The 23,703-nt window shown below is 35.1% G+C and overlaps 1 protein-coding gene across 1 annotated transcript; it reads left to right on the forward strand.

Annotated features, from left to right (window-relative positions):
- The first annotated feature begins 540 nt into the window (after positions 1-540).
- LOC138328321 (piRNA biogenesis protein EXD1-like) lies at positions 541-23,011 on the forward strand. The gene is made up of 11 exons (XM_069275073.1): positions 541-667; positions 1,686-1,754; positions 2,338-2,407; positions 5,465-5,610; positions 8,736-8,836; positions 9,569-9,760; positions 11,181-11,261; positions 12,537-12,683; positions 14,873-15,064; positions 15,800-16,010; positions 18,330-23,011. The coding sequence occupies exons 1-11, from the start codon at positions 556-558 to the stop codon at positions 19,097-19,099; spliced, it is 2,091 nt and encodes a 696-aa protein (XP_069131174.1). The 5' UTR covers positions 541-555; the 3' UTR covers positions 19,100-23,011.
- The last annotated feature ends 692 nt before the right edge of the window (positions 23,012-23,703 follow it).

Raw genomic sequence — 23,703 nt, forward strand, 5'->3', positions numbered from 1 at the left:
ATTTATTTTCTGTTTAGTTGGAAATTTTTAATGCTAATTCTCTGATCAGTATCTGCTAGGAATGTTAGGCTAATAATATTCCGATATTTATCGAGTAAAATGACTTCCAAAAAATAAATGACACATGGGGTTGAACGCAGTCTACATTTTTGTGATGAGTTAGGTCTGGGCCCTGAATGATTAAAAAATCTAACTTATAAATAAGGTGATAGATATTGGAATGAATTGTACAGTAATTATGATTCCGCATTCATTGGAGAGCAGACAGCGCTGTTATAGAAACACTTTAGGTCTTCCAGAGTTACTTCCCTTCCTGTCGTCGTTAAAAACGGGTGCTTCTCCTTTTTATCAATTGCAATTTTCATTAATTGACATGATTATGCAATTAACATAAAACTTATGTTATATCTGCTTTCATAATCGATATAAGGATATAGGCCTAAGCCTGATTGAATATTTTTTTTCTTTAAAGTAGACTATTCAGTACTTTTTCAGAACATGTTTCCTAAGAGTAATATCAGTTATCTCCCTTGACGGAAGCGCACCAAAGAAGAAATGGCCGAGTTCGTAGGCAGACGGGTTAAGATCTTACTCCAGAATGGCACAGATTATGAAGGATTCGTACATTCCATGGACCAGTCATGTGGGAAACTTACTCTCGAGAAAGGTATACACAACCTTACAACCTGCATTGCATCTTTATTTCAATTCGCAAAGTTGAATGCAATTTAACAATTATGGACAGTAGGACCTAACAGTTTTGTTACCCGTTTTCTTCGTAGGCTAGGCCGAATTTTCTAGTCGGTTGCGCCCTACAGTATTCTACTAACAAAAAATAATTTTGACACACTAATTGGCAATATTATATTGCCCTTGGACGAATGTAAAATCGATTGTGTCTATATACATCTTGAACTTACAGTTTGGGGACACTCCCGTACATGCAGGATAATCCTGCATTTGAGTAACCGTCTTGTATTAATTTGAGTGTTAACTTTGTAACACAAATGCAGGATTCTGTTTAATGAAATTTGATAAGTTGTTTAAACATTGCTATCCAAAAAAAGTTAATAATTTCATAATTTTTGCATGGCATCATCACTAATACAACTTTCCACATTATTACTCATAAAAAACAAATTTCATTATCTAAATGTTTGTAAAATCACTTACAAAATCACCTCTATTGCTTAGTATGGGGCTAAAAATAGAACACAGGTAAAAGTCAATCAACCATGACATTTGCACAAAATTTCCCTTACGACTATATACACTCTAGTCTGTGGAGAGCACCTAAATTGTCACTTTATTTACAAAGTGAGATAATAGAATTCAATAGTTCATACACAAAAACATAAAGTCTTCAATCAGTTATATGGCTATAGAAAATTATGAAGCCTTCTTTTATACAAATTTTTAAAACAACTTAATAAATCCATTTGCATTTCACAGAATCCTGCATTTGCGTAACAAAATTATGCCTCAAATACAGGACTGTTACTCAAATGCAGAACTATCCTGCATATACGGGAGTGTCCCAAAGACAAGATTCTTTGGGTATGAATTTGAATGAGTACGTGATCATCATAATTTGTTGAAACCAATACACAATTTTGCCAGCATGTGGTGTTTAATAGTACAGAAAAAGTATTCAAATTATTTCGGTTTGGTAAATTACATTTCAGTGATTATTCCATCAACTGGAAAGAAGTTTCAGGGTCTGAAACATTTTTTTGGGGATGACCTGGTGTCAGGTAAGTTGAATTGAAATCTTTTAAAGTGAAATCTATACATAAAAAATACTAAAAAAGGGAAAGCTTTTATAGCTATATATAATTGAATAAAATAATATATAGTTATATGGCGGCAGGCCATAATGCTTTTAAACTATATAAAGAGGCTTGTTTGGGCTGACAATGCCATATAAGCTTAATTCCCAATAGATGCAGTTAACTTGACACTGTGTTACGAAAGCTTTTCATAAAGTGAGAAAGTTCCTCAATTAAGCCAGAAAAGAACTGAGATTTAATACCAATTCAAAATGCTAGAGTTACCTCCCTTTACATATTTCCTGGTAATCATGAAATAATTAATTTATAGTATTTTTATAGGAAAAAAAGGATGAAGATATTTATATAATAATAAAATAATCCCATAATTTTATTCATTTAGCAGTATATGTGTACATATATACAATCAACAATGGACCTTGCATATCAAATCAACAATGGTATTTTGAGCGTCAGAAAAATGACTTGTTGATCTTGTATATGTTTAGATATATATATATATATATATATTTATATGAAAGTCATTTCGTTAATTTTTTGTGTACAGTTGATGTTCTTGAAGGAAAAATTAAATCCAAGAAAGAGGAGAAAGATGACCGCCTTGTACCAGATAAAAGGTAAGTCGTTGCTTCAGAACAATTGCTTTTAAGTACTATACAGTACCTGAACCGTTTAACGTTCCCAAATTTGCGTTTCGTTTGCGTTTGCGTTATTTCCGTTAGCAATCGTTAACGTTAGCAATCGTTTATCGTTAATCGTTATCGTTTGCGTTAGCAATCGTTAATCGTTAGTTGCGTTTACAATCGTTTGCGTTAGAAATCGTTTGCGTTAATCGTTAGCAGGACCGACTTCCGCTAACGTTAACCACTAAAAATAGAACCAAATGCCGGTGATATGCTTTGACGATCCGGATATAATGTTCATTTTTATCTACTAAGATATTACGTTTACCGCTTCGTGTATCCACCACGACTGATAGATTACACAAGAAAATAGCTAAAACAGATAATAAAAATATAAAAATGTTATTACAGACACGCTGCATAATATTGTTCTTGTTATGTTAAATATTATCAATGTACGAAGAACGCATAAATTCGTGAAATTTAAAAATCATTAATATGACGAGTTTGAACACGAGGAATAGGTGAGATTTGTCATTTACATGTACAAACTTTTAAACGCCATTTATTAGTACTTTTATTTATATGAAAATGGAATAAAATGATGTAAATGTTTGCAATCCTACAACTACATGTAGAACAACGTGTAGATAATTCGAACTGTGTAGGGGTACGTTACATTGTAAGCCTTCACACATACTGTACGCGTGTCAAATCAGCTCATATCAATAAAAACTGGACAGTCACGGGCACCCGTTGTTATTTGTAACTGGAATCTCTTCAATTCCCAGCGTGACGCGCACGGGTATTTTACCTGTACAGGTATATAGGTCACGACTGGTGTTACCTTGTGTCGACCCCCTGTAGCTTGCCACGGGCGGAGTTCACCTGTAATTAACACCTTCTTGGGAGGGAGATTAACTTTATACCCAACTTACCTGTGCCCCGTACACTGTGACAGTACATTTCACGTCCATATATGTACTGTCGTATTTCAAAGTTTTGATGTGTGCAATATGCTTTCATATAGTATAGATTACGCTGGAAAAAATTAACTTACACTTATACATTGTATGAATAATTAATTTGTTTAAACTGTAAATTGAAGAGTTGCTTGATGTGAAATGTGATCAAATAACTATATTTCTTACACCAGTTACAAATATACGTAGAAAATTGTCGCAATGCAATTTTACAGTATATAATATTCAGTGTACATACATGTATGCATGTGCATCACTATCTTCATCGTCGTTGTTATTAATGATTATGCATTATTGACTTAATTTGAATATAAATAACTGGAAGTGAAATATTTTCATTCTTTATATCTTTATTATATGCATGAACTATAAAATGAGAGAACTGCAAATGGTGAAACACGAATCCAAATGTTCAATCTTTATTAGAGTAGCTGTGGCGTATGTACGTGCATTTGTAAATGTACATGTACGACCCTAAAATCGATGCCTAGTAAGCAATGGGCTTTTATGAATGCACACCCTAGTAATATACAGCGTGTAATCCGTTATGAAACAAATATTCCGAGAATACAATTTTCCATGTTAAGCAGAAGAGCCTTTCGACAATCTACAAAAACCCTGAAACTTGTGATTGATGCGGGAAAACACTATAAGATGTTAATTATTACAATTGTTGAGTTATGAAACATCGATAATAGAAATCAAACATATAGATGGAAATTTGATTTTTACTGCATTTTAAATGTGTTTGTGTGAAAATGTTATATTCGTCATTTCAATACCATGATACTATTTAAAGTACCAGTATGTGACGGTAATATTATCAATAAAGTGTTGTTGTAACAATTTGTTTATTATTTCTTAAAAATGTCGGACAAATATGACACTTAGAATAATACAATTCTCTCTTAATACATACGGCTGTACACGTAATTTGTAAACGTACGTGTACGTGTGAAGTGGAAACTTCGTATCGAGTACAGTCGTGTTTGACTTCATTGTGTTATTATCAGTAAAGAGATGTTGTAATAATTTGTTATTTCTTAAAATATCGGGTAAAATGACACTTTAGAATAATACCATTCTTTCTCCATACACACAGTTGCACATGTAATTCATTTTGTAAACGTACATTTTGTACATGTAAAGTGGAAACTGCATTGAGTACTGTCGTCTTTGACTTCATCGTGTCCATATAGTTTTCATAGGCAAATGTTTATATGATATACAGAAACTTTAATCCCGAACATACTCCAGTTTTTCTTGTACTTTCGTTTGTATTTCAGAACGTCAAGATCCGTAATTTATTTACCGTCAAGCCGTGTCCGTGATTATAACAATGGTATTTCCGGTTTATCATAGCCGATCGTTTTGCGTTTTGCGTTAATCGTTAATCGTTAGCCGGTATTGCGTTAATCGTTTATCGTTAATCGTTAATCGTTAGCGTTAGCAATCGTTAGCGTTAGCTAACGGACGATTTTTTTGCGTTGCGTTTGCGTTAGGCTGGGAACGTTAAACGGTTCAGGTACTGTAAGACATCCAAAATGAAAGAACAAAACCGTAAATGTTTTTTTAATTTTCGTTATTAAAAATTATTCCTTTGGCTTGCTTCTTCAATTAATTGTTGAATTTACTAGTACCAGTAAGTTCATAATAAAATAAATTGCTTATGTATATTTCTCAGAAATCTGAAAAGAATCAAAACATATGACAAACAGACATGTGTTTCAAACTTAAGAGTCAAAATTTTAGTCAAATATGGTTTTTGGGAGTCACAAAAATACTTTCAAGGGTCTTGTGGTCACAAAATATGAACTTGAAACACTTTTGAAACCACTTATGATAGTAATAGAGAGGCTTATACAGGGGTTTCATTATCTTACAGGAAAGGCGGTACAATTGCAATTTCAGGGGGTAATTTTCTATACTATCTGTATGCTATTTAATGTAATTTAGCCCAAATCAGGCGGTACCACAGCCAGGTTTAATTGGCAAAAAGTACCGGTTACCGCCTGATAATGAAACCCCTGCTTATATGTACATTTTCTGTAATTGTTCTATTTTATAGAGAGTCTGGCCCGCGAATGGTATTTAACAAGCACAGCCCCACACACCTAAACAGACTTCCGACATACAACTCCAAAAATAAGTTACTGAAACGAATATCATCAAAGGAAGATTTAAAGTCTGATTCGGAACAAACAGAAAACTCAGGTATGTATTAAAGTGAATAGTCGGGCAACGAAAACCAGTCTAAATGCGTTCATTGGCCTTCCAAAAGTTCTCCCATATTGATACGACGGCCAAGTTCTGCTTCGTTTCCCAGTTCTGACCATTAAAGTAAAGAAAATTTGAAAGCATTGAAAGCGAGGCTGCGTGGAAATGTAACCACGGACATAGTGAGCCGGGAGGACGTTTTAGAATTTCCAAACTTTAAATTAATTTCTTCGTAGGCAGACAGATTTTGACGAGAGATCTTATTTTTTCATTTCATAAGAAATTATACTGGATACCGTATTTTCCGGACAATAAGTCGCACCTGTGTACAAGCCGCAGAGGCCTTTTTTACGATTTTTTCAGGTTTTGTACACACATAAGACGCACCGTTACATAAGCCGCAACCAAAAGTTAGGCCCATGCACCCACGCAACCCTCTGTGTATACGATCGATCTCTAATGAAGCACGGTAATGCTTATCGATCGATTAGAATCACGAAAACTGTCTGTAAACTTGTTCTGTAAATGTATAACAAATAAAACTCACAATGATGTAAATATCTTTAGCAAAATTGATTTGGTCATGTTTCTGTTCGTTGTTTACTCTGCCATTACGTAAGACTTCTTGTGTGTAAACAAACATGGCGGCCGTACGAATTCACGCTTAGTCTCTCTCATATTTCAACATGCCGGTTAAAATACTTTCCTCAATATGCATACGATTTTCTTTTATATCTATTTTGATATACTTCGCGTATTAATTATATTGATGTGTATAGGATTACTTTATTATCAAGACTATCATTAACCTAAAATTGACTTCGTTTAGAGTGTTCTCTCTCAACTTGCCATCCCATGATGCAATTCACCGAAGCCTTATTTTTGTAAACTTCCGGATATGATTTCGTGGTGTTTGCCGCTGCAGAGATCGATTAAATCACAGGTGTTCGTTTCTAATATAAACATAAGTATAATACTGGGTCAAGGTCTATAACTCGGCCGGCCATATAACAGTACCCAATTTCAGAAAAAGTATGATTATTAACCAACCGTATAGGATATGATAATAGGAATACTCTCAATCGACAGCCAGATAATTTATCTTTAATTTGGTATATGATACAATATATATCATGCCGTATAAATGTCACTAGGTATCCAGAAACATCGGAAAACAGCCAGATTTCAACTGGTCGGACACTGTGGTGTCCTCCGATAAACACGCCAGGACTCTAATGCGTAGCTCAAAAACCACTGCATGTCAACACTTCAGCGTCATAAGAATGAAAGTTTGGTAGAAAACAAACTTACCGGTTAGTAAACCCATGGATAAATACCATCCATTTGCCTAACGTAGCCCTTTGAAATTTCCGATTGAAAAATTTATGTCTCTAGCCGCCATGTAAGTATGTGTGCAGTAGATTTGTTTTGTCGGCGTTGATTGGCTCTCGAAAATTAATTGACCAATCAACGCCGAGAAAACAAATATACTACACACATATCAACATGACGGCTAGAGACACACATTTTTTCAATCGGAAATTTCAAAAGGCTGTATTGAGCAAATGGATGGTATATAGATAAACACTAACATACCGGTAAGTTTGTTTTTTACCAAACTTTAATTCCTATGAAGCTGAAATGTTGACATGCAGTGGTTTTTGAGCTACCCATTAGAGCCCTGGCATGTTTATCGGAGGACACCACAGTGTCCGACCAGTTGAAATCTGGCTGTTTTCCGATGTTTCTGGATACCTAGTGACATTTATACGGCGTGATTTATATTGTATCATATACCAAATTAAAGATAAATTATCTGGCTGTCGATTGAGAGTATTCCTATTATCATATTCTATACGGTTGGATAATAATCATACTTTTTCTGAAATTGGGTAGTGTTATATGGCCAGCCGAGTTATAGACCTTGACCCAGTATTATACTTATACTTATATTAGAAACGAGCACCTGTGATTAAATGATGTTTTTTACGACTGTTTGGTGCTTTTTAACATCGCTATAATGTTCTATATTACATGTAATTCACACTATAAACTTGACTGCCGATTATTTCATTGAAGTCACAGCGACAGGATTCTGAGAAATACACATGTTGACCGTGTGTAACACGTGTGCAAGTTATATTTAGCAGTCATTCAGAAGATTGTTTTTTCCCTGTCTGCGGGCATTTCTTTCACTCAAATAATATTTAAATAATATATTTAACTTATTGTTTGATATTTGATGGTTTTTGACGTTTTAGTTATTATTTTCTTGGTAACGATCCTGCAGCAAATCGGTAGCGAAATCAGTCCGCCATTGTGTTGTGACTGTAAACAACCACGCTTCAGTCGGCCGATTTTCCATGAATTAAACAATTTTACGATTGAACATGTATCTGGTACGTTATTATTTTTATCTTTATTATATTTTCATCATATATTATATCGTTTAAACACTTTTACAGTGATATTTTCGATGTATAACTTTACTAAACCGCTATTGTGTTGCGCTAGTAAACAAACACGTTTCAGTCGGCGGATTTTCCTTGAATTAAACAATTTTACGAATGAATATGCATCTGATATGTAATCATTTTCATGGTTAATATAATTTCATTGCATATTTTATCTTTTAAACACTTTTACAGTGATTTGTTCGATGTATAACTTTACAAAACTGGCGAGTAAAACTTACGATTTTCACATGTGAATCACGACGTAATAATGCCAAAACATCGTCAGATTTTGGTTTTCGTCCACAGATAAGTCGCACTGGTGTATATGCCGCACTCCCGGGGAAAAAAGTAGCGGCTTATACTCCGGAAAATACGGTACATTCACACCATTTTTACCGACTTTAGCCATCCTTGCCCGACTGTTCACTTTAAATAGAGGATCTTACATGAGTGGCCATGTAATGTGGAATTATTCAAACAATTTCATTAATTTGATATGCCACAAGCCTTGTAATTAATAATTTACACCTGTTTTTGATAAGACAAAATACCATTTGTCAGTGGTGAAGCATGCTTTTTGTCCAATCTTTTCAATGAATATAGAGTATAAAAAAAATCTTGTTAAAATTGAAATTCCAAGTACTTTAAGTTTGATAATGTATTCAGAACCCAGGAGCTCGGACAATGATTCCAGTGACCCAGACAGTGGGATGTCGGACGATCTGTTTGTGGTGATAAACAGGGTCAACAGGAAGTTTGATAAGGCGGTAAGTCTATGAGAGGTGTGACAAAGCGACGTGTCCATACTTACTCAGTTACCAGGTACTTTTAATGTTCATATCAAGCTCACAGGATATGTTTGAGTAAAGAATTACATTTTCTTGGCTATTTCGAAATAAGTAGTGAAACAGTTATAATAAATTCAGATAGATTCCTCAAGGTATTTCTGTGTTTTTCGACAAGGCAGTCTGTTATCCAATCTACCCAACCTTATGACCAGAAGTGACCGTTGCTATCATGTGCGTATACCCAACATACTGACTCTGGTACCATAGATCAATATTAAACTTTTCTTTGTTTTCATACTAAATCTGGCATTCTGATTGGCCAATTTCATTTTTTCATACCATTTTGAAAAAGAAAAATCTTTTTGACAATGGCGAAATCCCGACATTATCTGACGTCGCAATAAAAACATTGACGTTTCTTATTGATTTGGAAAAACAATCCCTTAGAAATTCAATGGAATTGTATGTCACATACGGACATTATATATAAAAAAAAAATTTGTTTGCAAACTTTTGTGAGAATCTGCTACAGGGATTCACACAGTTTGCAAACATAATGTCTTTCATACCTCAATGAAATTAAAAAACAGTGACATCAATGCTTAAAACCCTTACCAACATGGATGTTGGCAATGGTAGGTTGAGTTTTGCTTTATGTCTCATTATCTATAGTACATACATACCGTAATATTTGTAGTTTTTTCCCCACAGATGAGGGAGATCTACACACAAAAGACAATTGGAGTGTCTCTGGAAGGTGTGTGTGTAGGAAGGGCAGGGACCCTGTGCTGGCTGAATGTGGGCACACACAATAGAGTCTTTCTGTTTGATGTGCTGACAATGGGAAAGGAATGCTTCGATGAAGGCTTGAAGGATCTGCTGGAAGATGGCAATGTTTTAAAGGTAAGAAAACCATAAAAATCTCAAAAGTAAGCATATTTAATCGGAAATTGATATCTTAAGAGATATTTCATATTTTACACAATAGGAGAATGATTTAATTGAAAGAAATAAAAAGACTGACATTTCATTCCTGCTCTTACCATATCTTCTAATATTCCTTTCATATCTAGTGTTTTTATCACTTTCCTAATGTACAAACAGAGACCTGATTCTTTCTTTTAATTGTCTTATCTGCAAGAACACTTGTTTACTTGTAGCACTGTAATAAAAGTGGTGGTTGTAGATCAGAAGTCACAATACTAATATATGTACAGCTAAAACAATAGCATTACAAATAAAATTTGCCATTTGAATGGCAGTATGCTGTGCATGCTGTACAATGAATTGTAAAACATGAATTAGAGTACAGTATAACTTGTCTAAACCGGATGTGAACGGGACCAGTCTATTTGTTCGGTTTATACAGGTGTCCGGTTTATAGAGGATAGAACCTTATCATAATATGTTCACATGGAAATCACCAGAAGATTTTTTTATTATAGCACAAACATTTATTCCCACATATGTACAAGGTAGAACACAGAATCCCATCCTACATTTTCTTGGTTTCTGAGGTGTACATGTACGATCCAATTCTCTCGGTGTGCTACATTAATATGAACTCTCAGAAGTTATGTGTATGTTTTATTGTTAGAATTGACCGTGAAAAGTATTCACAAATACAATGTACATGTAACAAAACCGTCGAATGAAAAGTGAAAAGTTGTCACTATCTAGCCCTTAGTATACCGGTACAGGTAAATCTCCTTAGGCGCCTCATGATCAGTCCCATGTTGTGAAAACATTGCTGCTGGTTTGCCCAAGTTAATTTTACAAAGAAAGGTATAGTAACATTACCTAGACAGTTCCGGTTTTCAGAGTAGACAGGTTCCGGATTATGCAGGTTTTGGGTACTATAGTTTATTAAGAAATTTGCCGGGACCAAACAAATTAATCGGTATAGACAAGTTTCCGGTTTATACAGGGTTCAGTTTAGACAAGTTATACTGTATATCAATTTATGTAAAATATAAATAGAGGATATTCCTGTTTCTTGATGAATACCAGTTATATTTCACCAAGTGAGGTGGAAACTTTGATATTTTTCCCGAGTGTAAAGTACTCTAGTTAAAATATGACTTATATTTTCACCATAAAACCTTATATTTCACTGTGAAAAATGTAACAAAATGAGTAAGACAGATTAAAACTTGTTGTGTAAGGAGACTCATTAAAACAAAACATGTGTGACATACCTGTTAACTTTCGGATATTGCAATGTGGGAAAAAGCATGTTCATTTTCAACAGTTCAACTGATACATTACATATTGTATTAATCTGTACATTAATAAGATACAAACACCTTTTTTTTTTTGCCAGGTGATGCATGACTGTCGACTTCCGTCTGATCTCCTTCATCATCAGTTTGGTGTTAATCTCCGAAACATATTCGATACAGAGGTATGTGTACAAATATTCAACACATCAATGCACGGGCATGTTAAGGAATTTAGAAGTTTAGTCAAGTTCATCAGCATAAAATTTGAGATGTCTGTGATCTGTCATTATTAAAGTGAATAGTCGGGCAAAGAAAATCAGTCTAAATGCGTTCATTGGCCTTCCAAAAGTTCTCACATATTAATACGACGGCCAAGTTCTGCTTACGTTTCCCAGTTCTGACCATTAAAGTAAAGGAAAGTTGAAAGCATTGAAAGCGAGGCTGCGTGGAAATGTAACCACGGACATAGTCAGTCGGGAGGACGTTTTAGGATTCCTATACTTTAAATTAATTTCTTCGTACGCAGACAGATTTTGACGAGAGATTTTATTTTTCTATTTCATAAGAAATTATACTGGATACATTCACACCATTTTTACCGACTTCAGCCATTCTGCCCGACTGTTCACTTTAAACCTCATGTTTATAACATTGTCTGATTAGTTGAAATACATCACACAGCACTATAATAGCAGGGAAATAAATATCGCATTTCCCTCGAGCAGAATAAATATTGTATTTCCCAGGGGAGTGTGTCCTTATGGTGACCACTCTTCTTTCACACAGAGTTATCTCCCCTGCCGATCGTACAACAATGACATAAAAACAATTTTTCACACATTCTAGTAACATTTATCCAAAGAATCTTATTCCTCTAGCCTTAATTTAATACTATAGTGTTTTACATACCATAGTCTCCGTAATTAGCAACCAGGACACTTAATTAATTGTAATAAAAAGGGCTCTAATTAATGAACCAAAATGTAAGTTGTGAATGTATAAAGTCAATCATATTTTAAATATTTCTTTACTCATGATGCTTAATCTTTTACAGTAGGCCTTTTATCCTTTGATACAAATTATTATGTTCAATATGTCGTGATTCATATGTAAAAGACTCGCAAGTTCATGTAATATGAGATACAATGCTGATGTTAAAGTCATCACATGTTGTGAATTATTGTTAAATCCATCGGATTGGGGCATTTATACAACTTCAACTCTTCTCCAGAAAAGGGGAGGGGCGCCAATGGGGGAAGGCGAATACAGTAGGTACCAGTTTGGCAAAGAATACTAGCTACAGGTACGATTCAGTGACCCCTGATAAGAAATAATGAAATTTTGCAGTCTATTGTTTAGAATTTAGATCAAATCTACACAATTTTCTCTCTGTCCTCAGTTGGTATAGTAATATATAGCAAGTATTAACTTTAACATGAATATTTATATTTCTGTAGGTGGCAGATGCTTTTGTATATCGTATGTTCCGAGGACATGGAAACTGGCCGCGCTATGTCCAGAGTCTCCAGGCTTCACTTTTGGATCACCTTGACCTTCCGCAGGAACAAATACAAATGATGAAAGTCCGGGCAGCTCACAGAAAGGTTCCATATTTCAGCATAGTTGAATTTAACCATTTTCATGTTGAATATTGATTTCCAAGACATGTTCTTGAGTAATAAGCATATCTTATGAATTGAGATTTACACGGACTGTTACCAGACTTATGCTAGGTTTACACTATGTTCCCGGCGGCCACGGCAGCCCCGTCTCAGGCCACCGTGGACAAAACGTGGTGACCGCGAGACAACGTGAGATAACGCAGAAGGACGTGATAGTCAAACGTGAGCGGTTGTGATTACCGTGGATACCGTGCCAGATTTTTAAACTGTCAAAAAATTTGCCACGGCAGTCACGGTACAGATGGTGAACGCCACAGTACGTAATAAAACGGGAGTGACTTAACAAAACGTAACAGTACGTTCGAGGCCATAACAAAACTTCCAGACGGTCCGTGGTGGAACGGGCAGCAAGCACGTTACCCGGAATCCCACGGTGATTTCAAGTTTTGTGACGTTCTGTTGCGTTTTTTCCACGTTTTATCACGGTTGATGCAGATTGGCTGCACGTTTTGTGCCGTTTTGTTCAGGTTTGTCAAGGTTTTGACGGCAAGCCAAGGTGGATGATAACCGTTTTTATGCGTTCTGTCAAGGCACATCGCGGCTTGGATCGGTTGAAATCCCGACGTGATACTGCGTGTTACGTCCTATTACGGTCTTACGTTGCAAGCAATATAATGGTGGTGGAGCATCATTGTCTGGCCTGGTACATATTTGATACTTCATGGAATTATTTGTAGTAATAAATAGAAATATTCATTATCAAACACATTTAAACCCTCAAATCACACCAAAGCTATCATTGCAAAAGGCAGATTAAGTGAGAATCATTAGAGAAAAAAAAAATTGCGTAGAAACACTTGGCTCTAATAATTATATATTTATACCAAATATAGTTAAGATTTTCTTTTCTTTTTATATATTTTTTTTAAAAAACCTGCTTGAAAAGAGATTTTCGGCAAATATATATTGTTTCATTTGCTCCAAAAAAGCCCGGCATCAGACTTTCATCCCTAGTAAGCCGTTGCGGACCGTGAAAAATGTATCGGAGCTTGATCAAAACGTGTAAAACGTAGCAGACCTCATCAGATCGTAACAGGCCTAGATAGTATCGTTAATCGTTAATCGTTAGCCGTTAGCAATCGTTAGCGTTAGCTAACGGACGATTTTTTTGCGTTACGTTTGCGTTAGGCTGGGAACGTTTAAACGGTTCAGGTCTGTAATAATAGAAAATATTCTATGTATAAACCACATTTAAAACCCTCAAATCACACCAAAGAATGATCATGCAAATGGCAGATTAAGTGAGAATCCTTAGAGAAAAAAAAATTGCGTTAGAAACACTTGGCTCTAATAATTATATATTTACAAATATAGTTAAGATTTCTTTTCTTTTTCATATGTTTCTTTAATTAAAAAACCTGTTGGAAAAGAGATTTTGGCATTAAATATGTTTCATGTTGCTCCGAAAAAAGCCCGGCATCAGACTTTCATCCCTAGTAAGCCGTTGCGGACCGTGAAAAATGTATCGGAGCTTATCAAACGTGTAAAAGTAGCAGACCTCATCAGAATCGTAACAGGCTCCTAGACTAGAACGTAGTGGTATCCTTGATAGACGTGCTAAAGCCGAAGTGTACCTTTAACCTCCGGGAACAGCACTTTCCCCTATATCCACAGTCTACCACGTAATCCGTAAAAGACCGTGGCAAAACTTCACAAGACCTAGCTCAACTTGAATACAGAGACAAAAATAGCCAAAATTCCACGGCGCACCACGTTTCGGGCAAACGGGGCTAACGTGGTTGCCGGGAACATAGTGTAAACCTAGCATAAATCTGTGAAAGTTGTATTGTAATTGTTTATTTTTCAAAACATTTTCTGAATTTGCAAATAAAAAAAAATTGCAACATACTTCACATCACGAAAGTTTATCTCTGCAAAATGTTACTTTCTTTGATAATATTGAAAATCATTTCAATTCAGTTTTTTAATCCACAAAAACTGTATTTCCACAAACTTGATTTGAAACTGAAATCGCAAAATGTATTAGCCGCGAAAGAAAGCTGGTTTACAGTTATATAGTTTTTATGATAAAATTGTGAAATTGGACTAGGCTTCAAAATATTACAATATTATTTTGTAAATGAAGCTCATATCAAATTCTTTGTTGCCAGGAAGACCAACAGGTATGGATGGAGAGACCAGCTGGCCGACCTCTACTAGAGGCTGCCTGTAAAAATGTGATGCATCTGCTTGACCTGCGACTGATCCTAGTGGAGAAAATGATGGCTCAGTTTGTGGCCGGGGTCGACGTTTATCTGGCACACACGAGGGATGCCAACAGTGATGAGGCAAACAAACACCAGGTCTGTATGTATGTAATACTAGGTGGTGTAACAGAATCACATCTTTACTAAAATTGTATCGTGATACCTAAATCATTTCAGTAATCTCCCTTGCTGAAATGGTATTGTGATACCTAAAATAACCTTGCGGTAAAAAAACAATGTAACCATCTCACCAGTATCTCACCAGTCCAACATCAATAGAAAGCGTATTGGTTTGTTGGGATGTATTGTTCTATTTGAGATTGTGATTGCATATATTCAAAATAATGGTACTGCCTAGAACTCAGCATATAATTATAATGTCTGTGTAGGTATACACTGTTTTTATACAGTTGTCCTAGTCAAGGTAGATAGTAGAAACTTCCTGACGTAGTTCTTCCAGTGATAATTTAGTCTATGTTTAAAAATGTTAATATTTCAAGAGTTGAACACATGCGCTGGGAGGGCATTCCATACCTCTTTAATACTGCCAGTGAATAAATTTTTGGTTATATTTAAACAGAATAGTTTATGATGTCTAAATGAATTGTAGTTGTTGTCTTTCTTTGTAAACAAGTAGAGTGTTGTATGTATGTTCAAAGTAGAGGAGAATTTTAAATTTGTTTCTACTCAACTTCTATCATTGACAAGTTTCAACTGTTACATTCCAACTATGCCTACTCAGAAATGCCAAGCTATATATAATCATAAAAAAGTGATTTGCTCTATAAATTGTCTCTGTCAAAAAGATTAATTTTTATTTCTATCTTGCAGTCATCCACTCATCTCCTGCCGACAGCCTTCAAAGATCTGGATCGTATTACCTCTCGCAATTATGAACACTACTGGCGACATACTGTTACGACAGACACCAATGGATTTAATGATAATTGCCAGGGTTTGGCTGACCCCGATGTTATTGACAGCCGGGATTCTATCTGGCGAATGAGCTCGAGGGACAGCCCAAACACCTACAGATTTAAGGGTAATAAAATTTTAATGACAATCCATGATTGTATACCTTTCAGAATGTTCATTTTTAGCCCACTATGATCAGATGGTGGGCTATTCAATTAACCTTTCATCTGAAGTCTGTCATCCATTCGTCCTTCTGGCTTCTGTTCATCCTACTGTCGTCTGACAGACAGCCATCTGGGATTTTGTTTGTAAAGTTTGTTACCACTATTTCTATAAAAGTAGTGAAGGGAGGTGTCTGAAATTTCATTTGTTCAACTTCCTCAAATTAAATATGTAGGGTTATCTTGGTCTTTGGTAATACATTTCCATTTGGAACAAATCCAAACTCAACATGGCTAACAGTGTCCACAATGAATGTGACAACTAAAAATTGTTGCTTTGCAGACTTAACATGTGAGTATCCTTCTCAATATTTTCAAAGGGAAAAGAAACCTCATAAAACACAAAGATTATTCAGTGGGCTGGTGAGCAGGGATCTTTTGTTAACTTTATCTCGTTTGTAGTGGAATTGGACTGGGTCGATCATCGGTGATCAGGTAGCTCAGCGGTAGAGCATTCGGCTAGTGAGTGAGAGGTTCAAATCCTGGTCTGGCTGCTTCATTTTCTCCTCTCCTGCTACGCATCTAAACTAAAGGTCATGATGTTGGACCCTTATAAGGAAGGGTGAATCAGTTCATGTGTTTTTTAGAGCAAGTGTACTCGTGCTATTATTTTCCTTATCGGGTGTAAAGTCTTTGTAAATCCGCTATGCGCAGATTCCAACTGCGCACGCGATACCTAAAGTCAGCGTCTTATAGCGTTGAATAGATTTCGCCATGATTTAGTGACACCAAACTTTCGAAAACATATATTAAGATATACTTGTCAGCAATAATCTACTATAGATTAACAACAGTGACATTTCACTATGCTTAACGCATTTGTTTTGTGTAAACTTCAAGCGACGTATCATACAAACTCTTGCATTGGTCACGATATTCTAAGCATCTGATCGACTTTGGAAACTGGAACAATACAATACAATTCAGGATTATATAGTCAATAAAAGAAAGTGATGAAACGGATAACTTTTAGTACTGGCCACATATTTAATTTATTTCACATCATCCTAGGTCCTAGGTGTACGTTGCACTATTGCCAACTAAACCCTGTGACCATAGACTGCATTTGCTGCAGTTCTAATTAATATTTATAAAATTACACAGCTTTGCGTGAGAGAAACAGAATAAAAAAACACATTTTTAAAATATCAGCCTGGGTGTCTAAGCCCTAGATCTAATGTACCCCAGAAAGGCTTTCAAGCATGACACAGGTAAGTCACCATGCGCACGTGTAAAGAGACTGGATGGTGTTCTAGTGGACGACTATTTTGAACAACGAAACAAGTTTATCGTATCAATATCAATATGATAATAAACACACTTTTATGTAACAAAGAACTTCACAGTAATTTCACATTTAAAGTTCTGTACACCAGTTGAAGAGGATGATTTCATAGCAGAAATTAAAGGGACAATTCAGTGAGGCTAATTCCTTACAAAACCACGAAGCAAAATATGACATAAATGTATTGTTCCACATTCCTTATGAAACATAATACATGAAATAGTGACAAATTCCACAACATTATTAATTATTTTGATTAATACTATTGAAATTCCAATTCGTTGATCAATACGATTAAGCAGGTACAACATGTACGCAGTACCCTTGCCCGAGTCAAACAAATAAACGTTAAACAAATGCAATACATAAACACTGAGGAGTTGGTGAAAATATTTTTAGACAAGAACATGCATCTAATAATGTTAACACAACTGTAACAGCGTTTTGAGTAGTTCAAGACAACAAATTCTTTACTACACAGGCAAGGGTAAGGGTTCGGCATACAAGGCTATGTATAATGGCGATTGAACTTTTCACATACATTTGATTACAGTGGACTTTTCTGACATATCACAGTTAAACCAACTAATCTAATTTCCATTAGAACTGGTTTGTTTCCGAAATATGTGCAAGTTTTAATGTGTTCTTAGACCGAATTGTCCCTTTAAGGTTAGGAAGTATTTAGCAAGCACTGAATGTCTAACAGACATATTTCTAGTTTCCCATTATGTTGCAGAGCTAGAACATGAGTGAATAACTTGTAACAATTATTATAATACTAAAGCATTATTTTGCATAAAAAAAGTATTGGATCTGTCCATCCAAAGGAATTGTGTAAAATTAGAACATCTCTGCAATGCAAGTGTAAAACTAGTCAGTATGAGTAATTGTTCAATTTCGCTAATAGTTTGAAGATTTTTGATTTGATTGATTGTTACAGGAACTACTTACATGAGCAAGCTTGAAGATCTGAGAAGAAAAGGAGCCTTTGGCACTAACACAGACCAACCTGGTGCTATTTTGGAGGAGAAAAAATCATCAGAAGAAGAACCTGTTAAAAAAGTGAAAACACCTGGCCCAATTTTACACAGTAGACAGAGTTCCTCAACAGACAGTCAATCAGAGACAGAATCGTCCAAAGTTCCAGAAAATTCACCAAAAACTTCATCACTTCCAAATAATGACAATAGCCAGACAACGGGTATGCTTATCCGATCTTTAGCTAGCAAAAGTGGGGACACATCTGAGTGTGACTCTCTCGAAAGTTTTTCTATACGGCCTGCTGGAATTGTACAACATAACAAAATAGACCGTCGTAAAAAGTCCAAAAACACGGAAATAAAATCTCCATCATACTATGCTGGCCCACCGGAATTAAGAGCAAATCCAGAAGAAAGTGTTTGTGATTCAGAAAATGAAAGCCAGTTCAATGTGTCTTCTTTACAGTCATCTTTGAGAGATGTGGAGGTTGTGTCGCCCAGATCAAAGATTACATCAAGCAGTGTAAATTATAACGCAGAGCGTAATGAGTATCGTGGACAGGAAATATCAGTGTCGCCCACACCAACATCAGTGTCGCCCACAGCATCAACAGTGTCACCACCAAAGAAACTCTCCCCTCTTCAGAAATTGCAAAACAGTCTGAACGCATCAAGCAGCCGGATAGAAAAACATAGACTCATCTGTAATGCTTTCAAAAATCTTCACTGAAGTTTCACAGAGGTAAATGTTTAAATGTAACATATCATCTTATACATGCCACACTACTGATATGTTATACAGATGTTTATTTTGTCAAGTTGTATTAGAAATATTTTAAATGCATTGAGTTACGTAATTCATGCAACATTTAGTTAAAATGGTTCCTCGTGTAATAGATATAGGATATTCAATGTAGCATTTGTTCCAAAAATAATCCTATTCCAAAATGCATATATTGGACCTTTGATAAATTTATATTGCCTTCAATATGATGAATGTTAAAACAATCAATAGACATTTGAGCTATACATTTGTACCTTATAGTAATAATGAACTAAAAAGGAATAATTTTCCTCGTCTTCAAGATGTCTTCTTTGGCACTGCCTCATTTTTTGCCTTTGAGTGTTTTTGCCCAAATGAGGAAGGTTATTGGTTCTTTTTCATGCAAATGTTGAAGTTCTTGGTTGTTGTTCACCTCAATGAGAAATTAAAGCTTCTTGGTTCTCTTACCCCAGACAGGGATATCCACAGTTTTACCGGTGTGAGATTTTTCTATCCCACCCTAGGGTAAAGACAAGCTACAGGAGATCTTTGCACATGCTCAACAATAGTATGACGTCACAACAACAGTGTCATGACGTTGCGGTAATAGTATAATAAGGTCATGACAATAATGAAACGACGTCATAAAGACGGCGAAAACAGCGACTCTTTGAGGTCACGCCATCCTTGCTTGCATAAGTGACACTTTTATTAGACACAAAGTGGTGCACGGGTAAGAGAAAAAAAATCATTGACCCTCTTTGGGGTGAGACAGGAGATCTTCGGGTAAGATTCTTAAGCTGTCAAACTCAAGAATCTTGCCCCTCGGGTTGAGATTCTCCTGTCTCACCCCAAAAGGGGTGAAAGATTCAATTATTCTTGTTTATCCCAATATTTGGAAGGTTCTGGGGTTTTTTCACCCCAATTTAGAAGGTTTTGGGTTCTGCCCCTTAGCCTAGACACAGGAATATATAGAAGTTTGGTTGCTGCTGCTCCTTCTTCACGCTCTGCATGAAGATATTGGTACAACTGGATTGTCCATTGTCACTATGTGTTCTGTTTTGTTGCCTTCAGTGAGATAGTACTCTGAAGTACTAGGCAAGCATATAAATCATTCCCACTATCACGAAAGGATACAACCGAAATATTTCATAGTCTTCCCAACAAAACATATGTACACACACCCTTACACTCACACACACACCCACACACACACACCACACATAATTGCCCCAGGGAGACTGTTCTGTAATGACTTAAGCTGTTAATGAGACATATTCAAAACAAAATAAAATAGTTGGCACTGATCTTGACCATAGGTCAATGTTTTTTCTCTGGGTACTCCAGCTTTCCTCCACCCCCTAAACTTGTCACATCTGTTAATGATCCTAGCTACTTGTTGATGGATGTTTAAAAACAATCTCATCCTAACAAACAATTAATTGCTAACTATACCAAAGAGTAGAAGGAGTATTTCATTGCAAGAGAGAAGTAGTACGGTGGTATTATTAGTTATTTTTGTGCTTTCATGGAACAATGCTATGATTGCGAAAATTTGATTTATATCATAGAGAAATTATTGAATATGTAGCTTGAAAGCCATATCACAGAATTTTAAAATTGCTTTATAATTAAAGTTTAAATTTCTGGTTTTTAGTCAAATTTGTTAAAAAAATGTACTTGCGTCTGGTTATATGTGGTATATTGTTTATCCTGTTACAAGAATGTAATATATATAGGGTCATGTATTTCGGTTGTATATATTATATATCAATTAGCTCTGTCCTCAACTTTTTTAAAACACAGCGTGCTTGAAATAAAACCACAAAAAACTTGGCTGCTTCAAGGATCAATTGCAAGTACATTAAATTACAAAAGAGAAATATGATACACCAGATCCATATATAGTAGCTATATATAGTCACACACAGTTATGAAATGTACTGGTCTGTTCTGTTGTGGGCTTTCCCACTTTCACAAGCATGTCGACTTTGTTAATGAAGTAACAAGTTCTGATAGAATTTTGTTGTTCTTTTTCTGCCTTTTTTCTTGGTCTTTTTGTCTTTGGCTTGACATCCTTCTGCTTAATGATTATGCTGGCATTTGGAAGGATGTTAAGCCAATTGAAAAAAATATATAAAGTTTTCTATTTATTTAATGAAAAAAAAAAGTGTTACAATGAAAAAATGTAAGTAAAGTATTGGTTGAATAACTTGATTTTAGTAGTTTAATAGAGTTGCTTATAATTTTTACAAAGTTAACCAGATGACATTTTCAATATTCCAGGGGTTACTATTACTGTCATATTATCAACCCTTGGACTGTATCATAGTAAAACTGAAAGCATTACAGGAGAAAAAAGTGACCGTCTACTGCAGGTTTACAGAGACATTCTTTTGTAGAGAACAAACACTCAAATTCAAAGCCACACAGTGTACTGTACATCAAAGAACCAAACTGTATACCTGATCTGTCACACAAAGAGCCTTCAGTTTTGCTGTGAAATAGTCAGTGATAGTAAATCCTGCATTATCAGGGATGACTAGATGATTGCTTTAAATTGAGAAAAGTGATCAGAATTCCTGATCAGCGTCAGCGTTACACAAAATGAATCAACTGTATATGGTTGGGGTGTAGATGTGTTCAATATCGATGAAATTATTTAATAGTTCAAATGCTATTTACTGTATAATTTCATGATGATGTACAATAAAATGATCAAGTTAAAATGTTGTTTGCTAGAATTATATATACGGAAGCCGAATAGCCACCATATAAATTATATATTGCTTGTAAATGGAAAAATAAAGCATTTTTAGGTCACCTGAGACAAAGTTTCAGGTAGTCTCAAGTGGTAAAAAAATCTTCTTTTAAAATTACAGAGGTGGTATCAATAGATATTCTTCACAGACAAAAGGGTCTTATGATCCTTTACAAAAATTGTCAATTAAATGACCCCAGGGTTCAATGTTGCCCACCGGGGAGGGGATCAGCTCTCAGGTGACCGTCGAGGCCTCTTGGGCCTCTTGTTCATTCTCGTTATTACAATATTTGTTCTCTTTTTTTTTTTTTCAAGGATTTCTTTGTTGTTTTTCAAGCTTTTTTTTCTTAATTTTTCGAGAATTTTTTGCTTGTTTTTTAAGTAATTACACATTTAAATGTTTATGTTTTTTGTCTGCAAATCATGGATCAAAATTCCAAGTTAGGTAAAACCCTTGTCTTTATTATTATTGTCTTGATTTTCCTTACTGGAGTATATGCTGACTCAAACTGTTATTATTGTCACAATATTGATTTTACATCAGTAGTAAAAATAAAAATAAAAATTAAACTTAACACCTCTTGTAATAATGAGAGAAAATATTGTTATAACGAAAATATCTCTTATATTAATGACAAAAAATCTTGTTATAACAAGAATAAATCTTGTAATAATGAGAGAAAATATTGTTGTAACGAGAATATCTCTTATATTAATGACAAAAAATCTTGTTATAACAAGAATAAATCTTGTACTGGTGAGAAAATTTTTTGTTATACCGAGAATGAAAATTGCTTTTTTCCCATTTATAAACATTTTTTATGGTAGTCCTATTTGGCTTGGTATAATTAAATAGAATGACAGAAGTTGAATTTATTGTTTTGGATACGTTCCAAAAGTATCATCAACTTATGTTATAAATATAGCGCATAAGACAGTAAAACACGGATTTGTTTGATTTGAAAAAAAAAGTTTTCTTAAACAAAGTGACATTGTAATTTTGGTTTGTTTTATATTTCAGGACAAAGTAGACATTACAAAGCAATATTTGTTATTTTTTATGCATTGTATATTCAGCTTTAATATGAAAATATCCCAATAAAATGAATGCATTTGAATGTGTTTTAGCTTCATTTTTGAGGCCATTGTTAGATGATGTTTAATTCAAACGGCTGTCGATCTTAATGTTCACAATTGATATTGGTAACACAGCTAAATTTATACACATTATATATCTACAGTCAACTCTAGTCTTGTATATAGATTAGATTAAAAATACGACTTGTACTAGTAACCACCCTCGATACTCTAAGGGTTACTATCACTAATGTTATATCCAATCTGGACCATCCTCAATACTTCAGGGGTTACTATCACTGACGTTATACACACCCACCCCCACCTGTTGACTATCTCATAGTAAAAATGAAGGCATGCAGCTCAAAAGAAAAAATCTGAACCAATCACAGGTCTGCAAAGATTTCCTTTGAAGACTACACAGAAAGTGACACCCAAAACCACAGTCAACCACAATGTACCATTATACTAAATTACCTGTTCTGTTCTGTTGCCTCCAGTTTTACTATGGGATAGTCCATGGGTGGATATAACGTCAGTAATAGTAATCCCTGGAGTATCGAGGGTGCCATATAACAATTCCAGGTAGTTTAAGATTCAGATTTAAAAAAATTACATAACAATGAACAGCAACTTCGCTAGCCAAGGGTATTTAGCAGATTCTCTTCCTCGGACTAAATACCCTTGGCTAGCGAAGTTGAATGAATAGGTACCAAGAAGTTTTGCCGATATT

This window comes from Argopecten irradians, chromosome 7 (genome assembly GCF_041381155.1).
Source record: "Argopecten irradians isolate NY chromosome 7, Ai_NY, whole genome shotgun sequence".
NCBI lineage: Eukaryota > Metazoa > Mollusca > Bivalvia > Pectinida > Pectinidae > Argopecten > Argopecten irradians.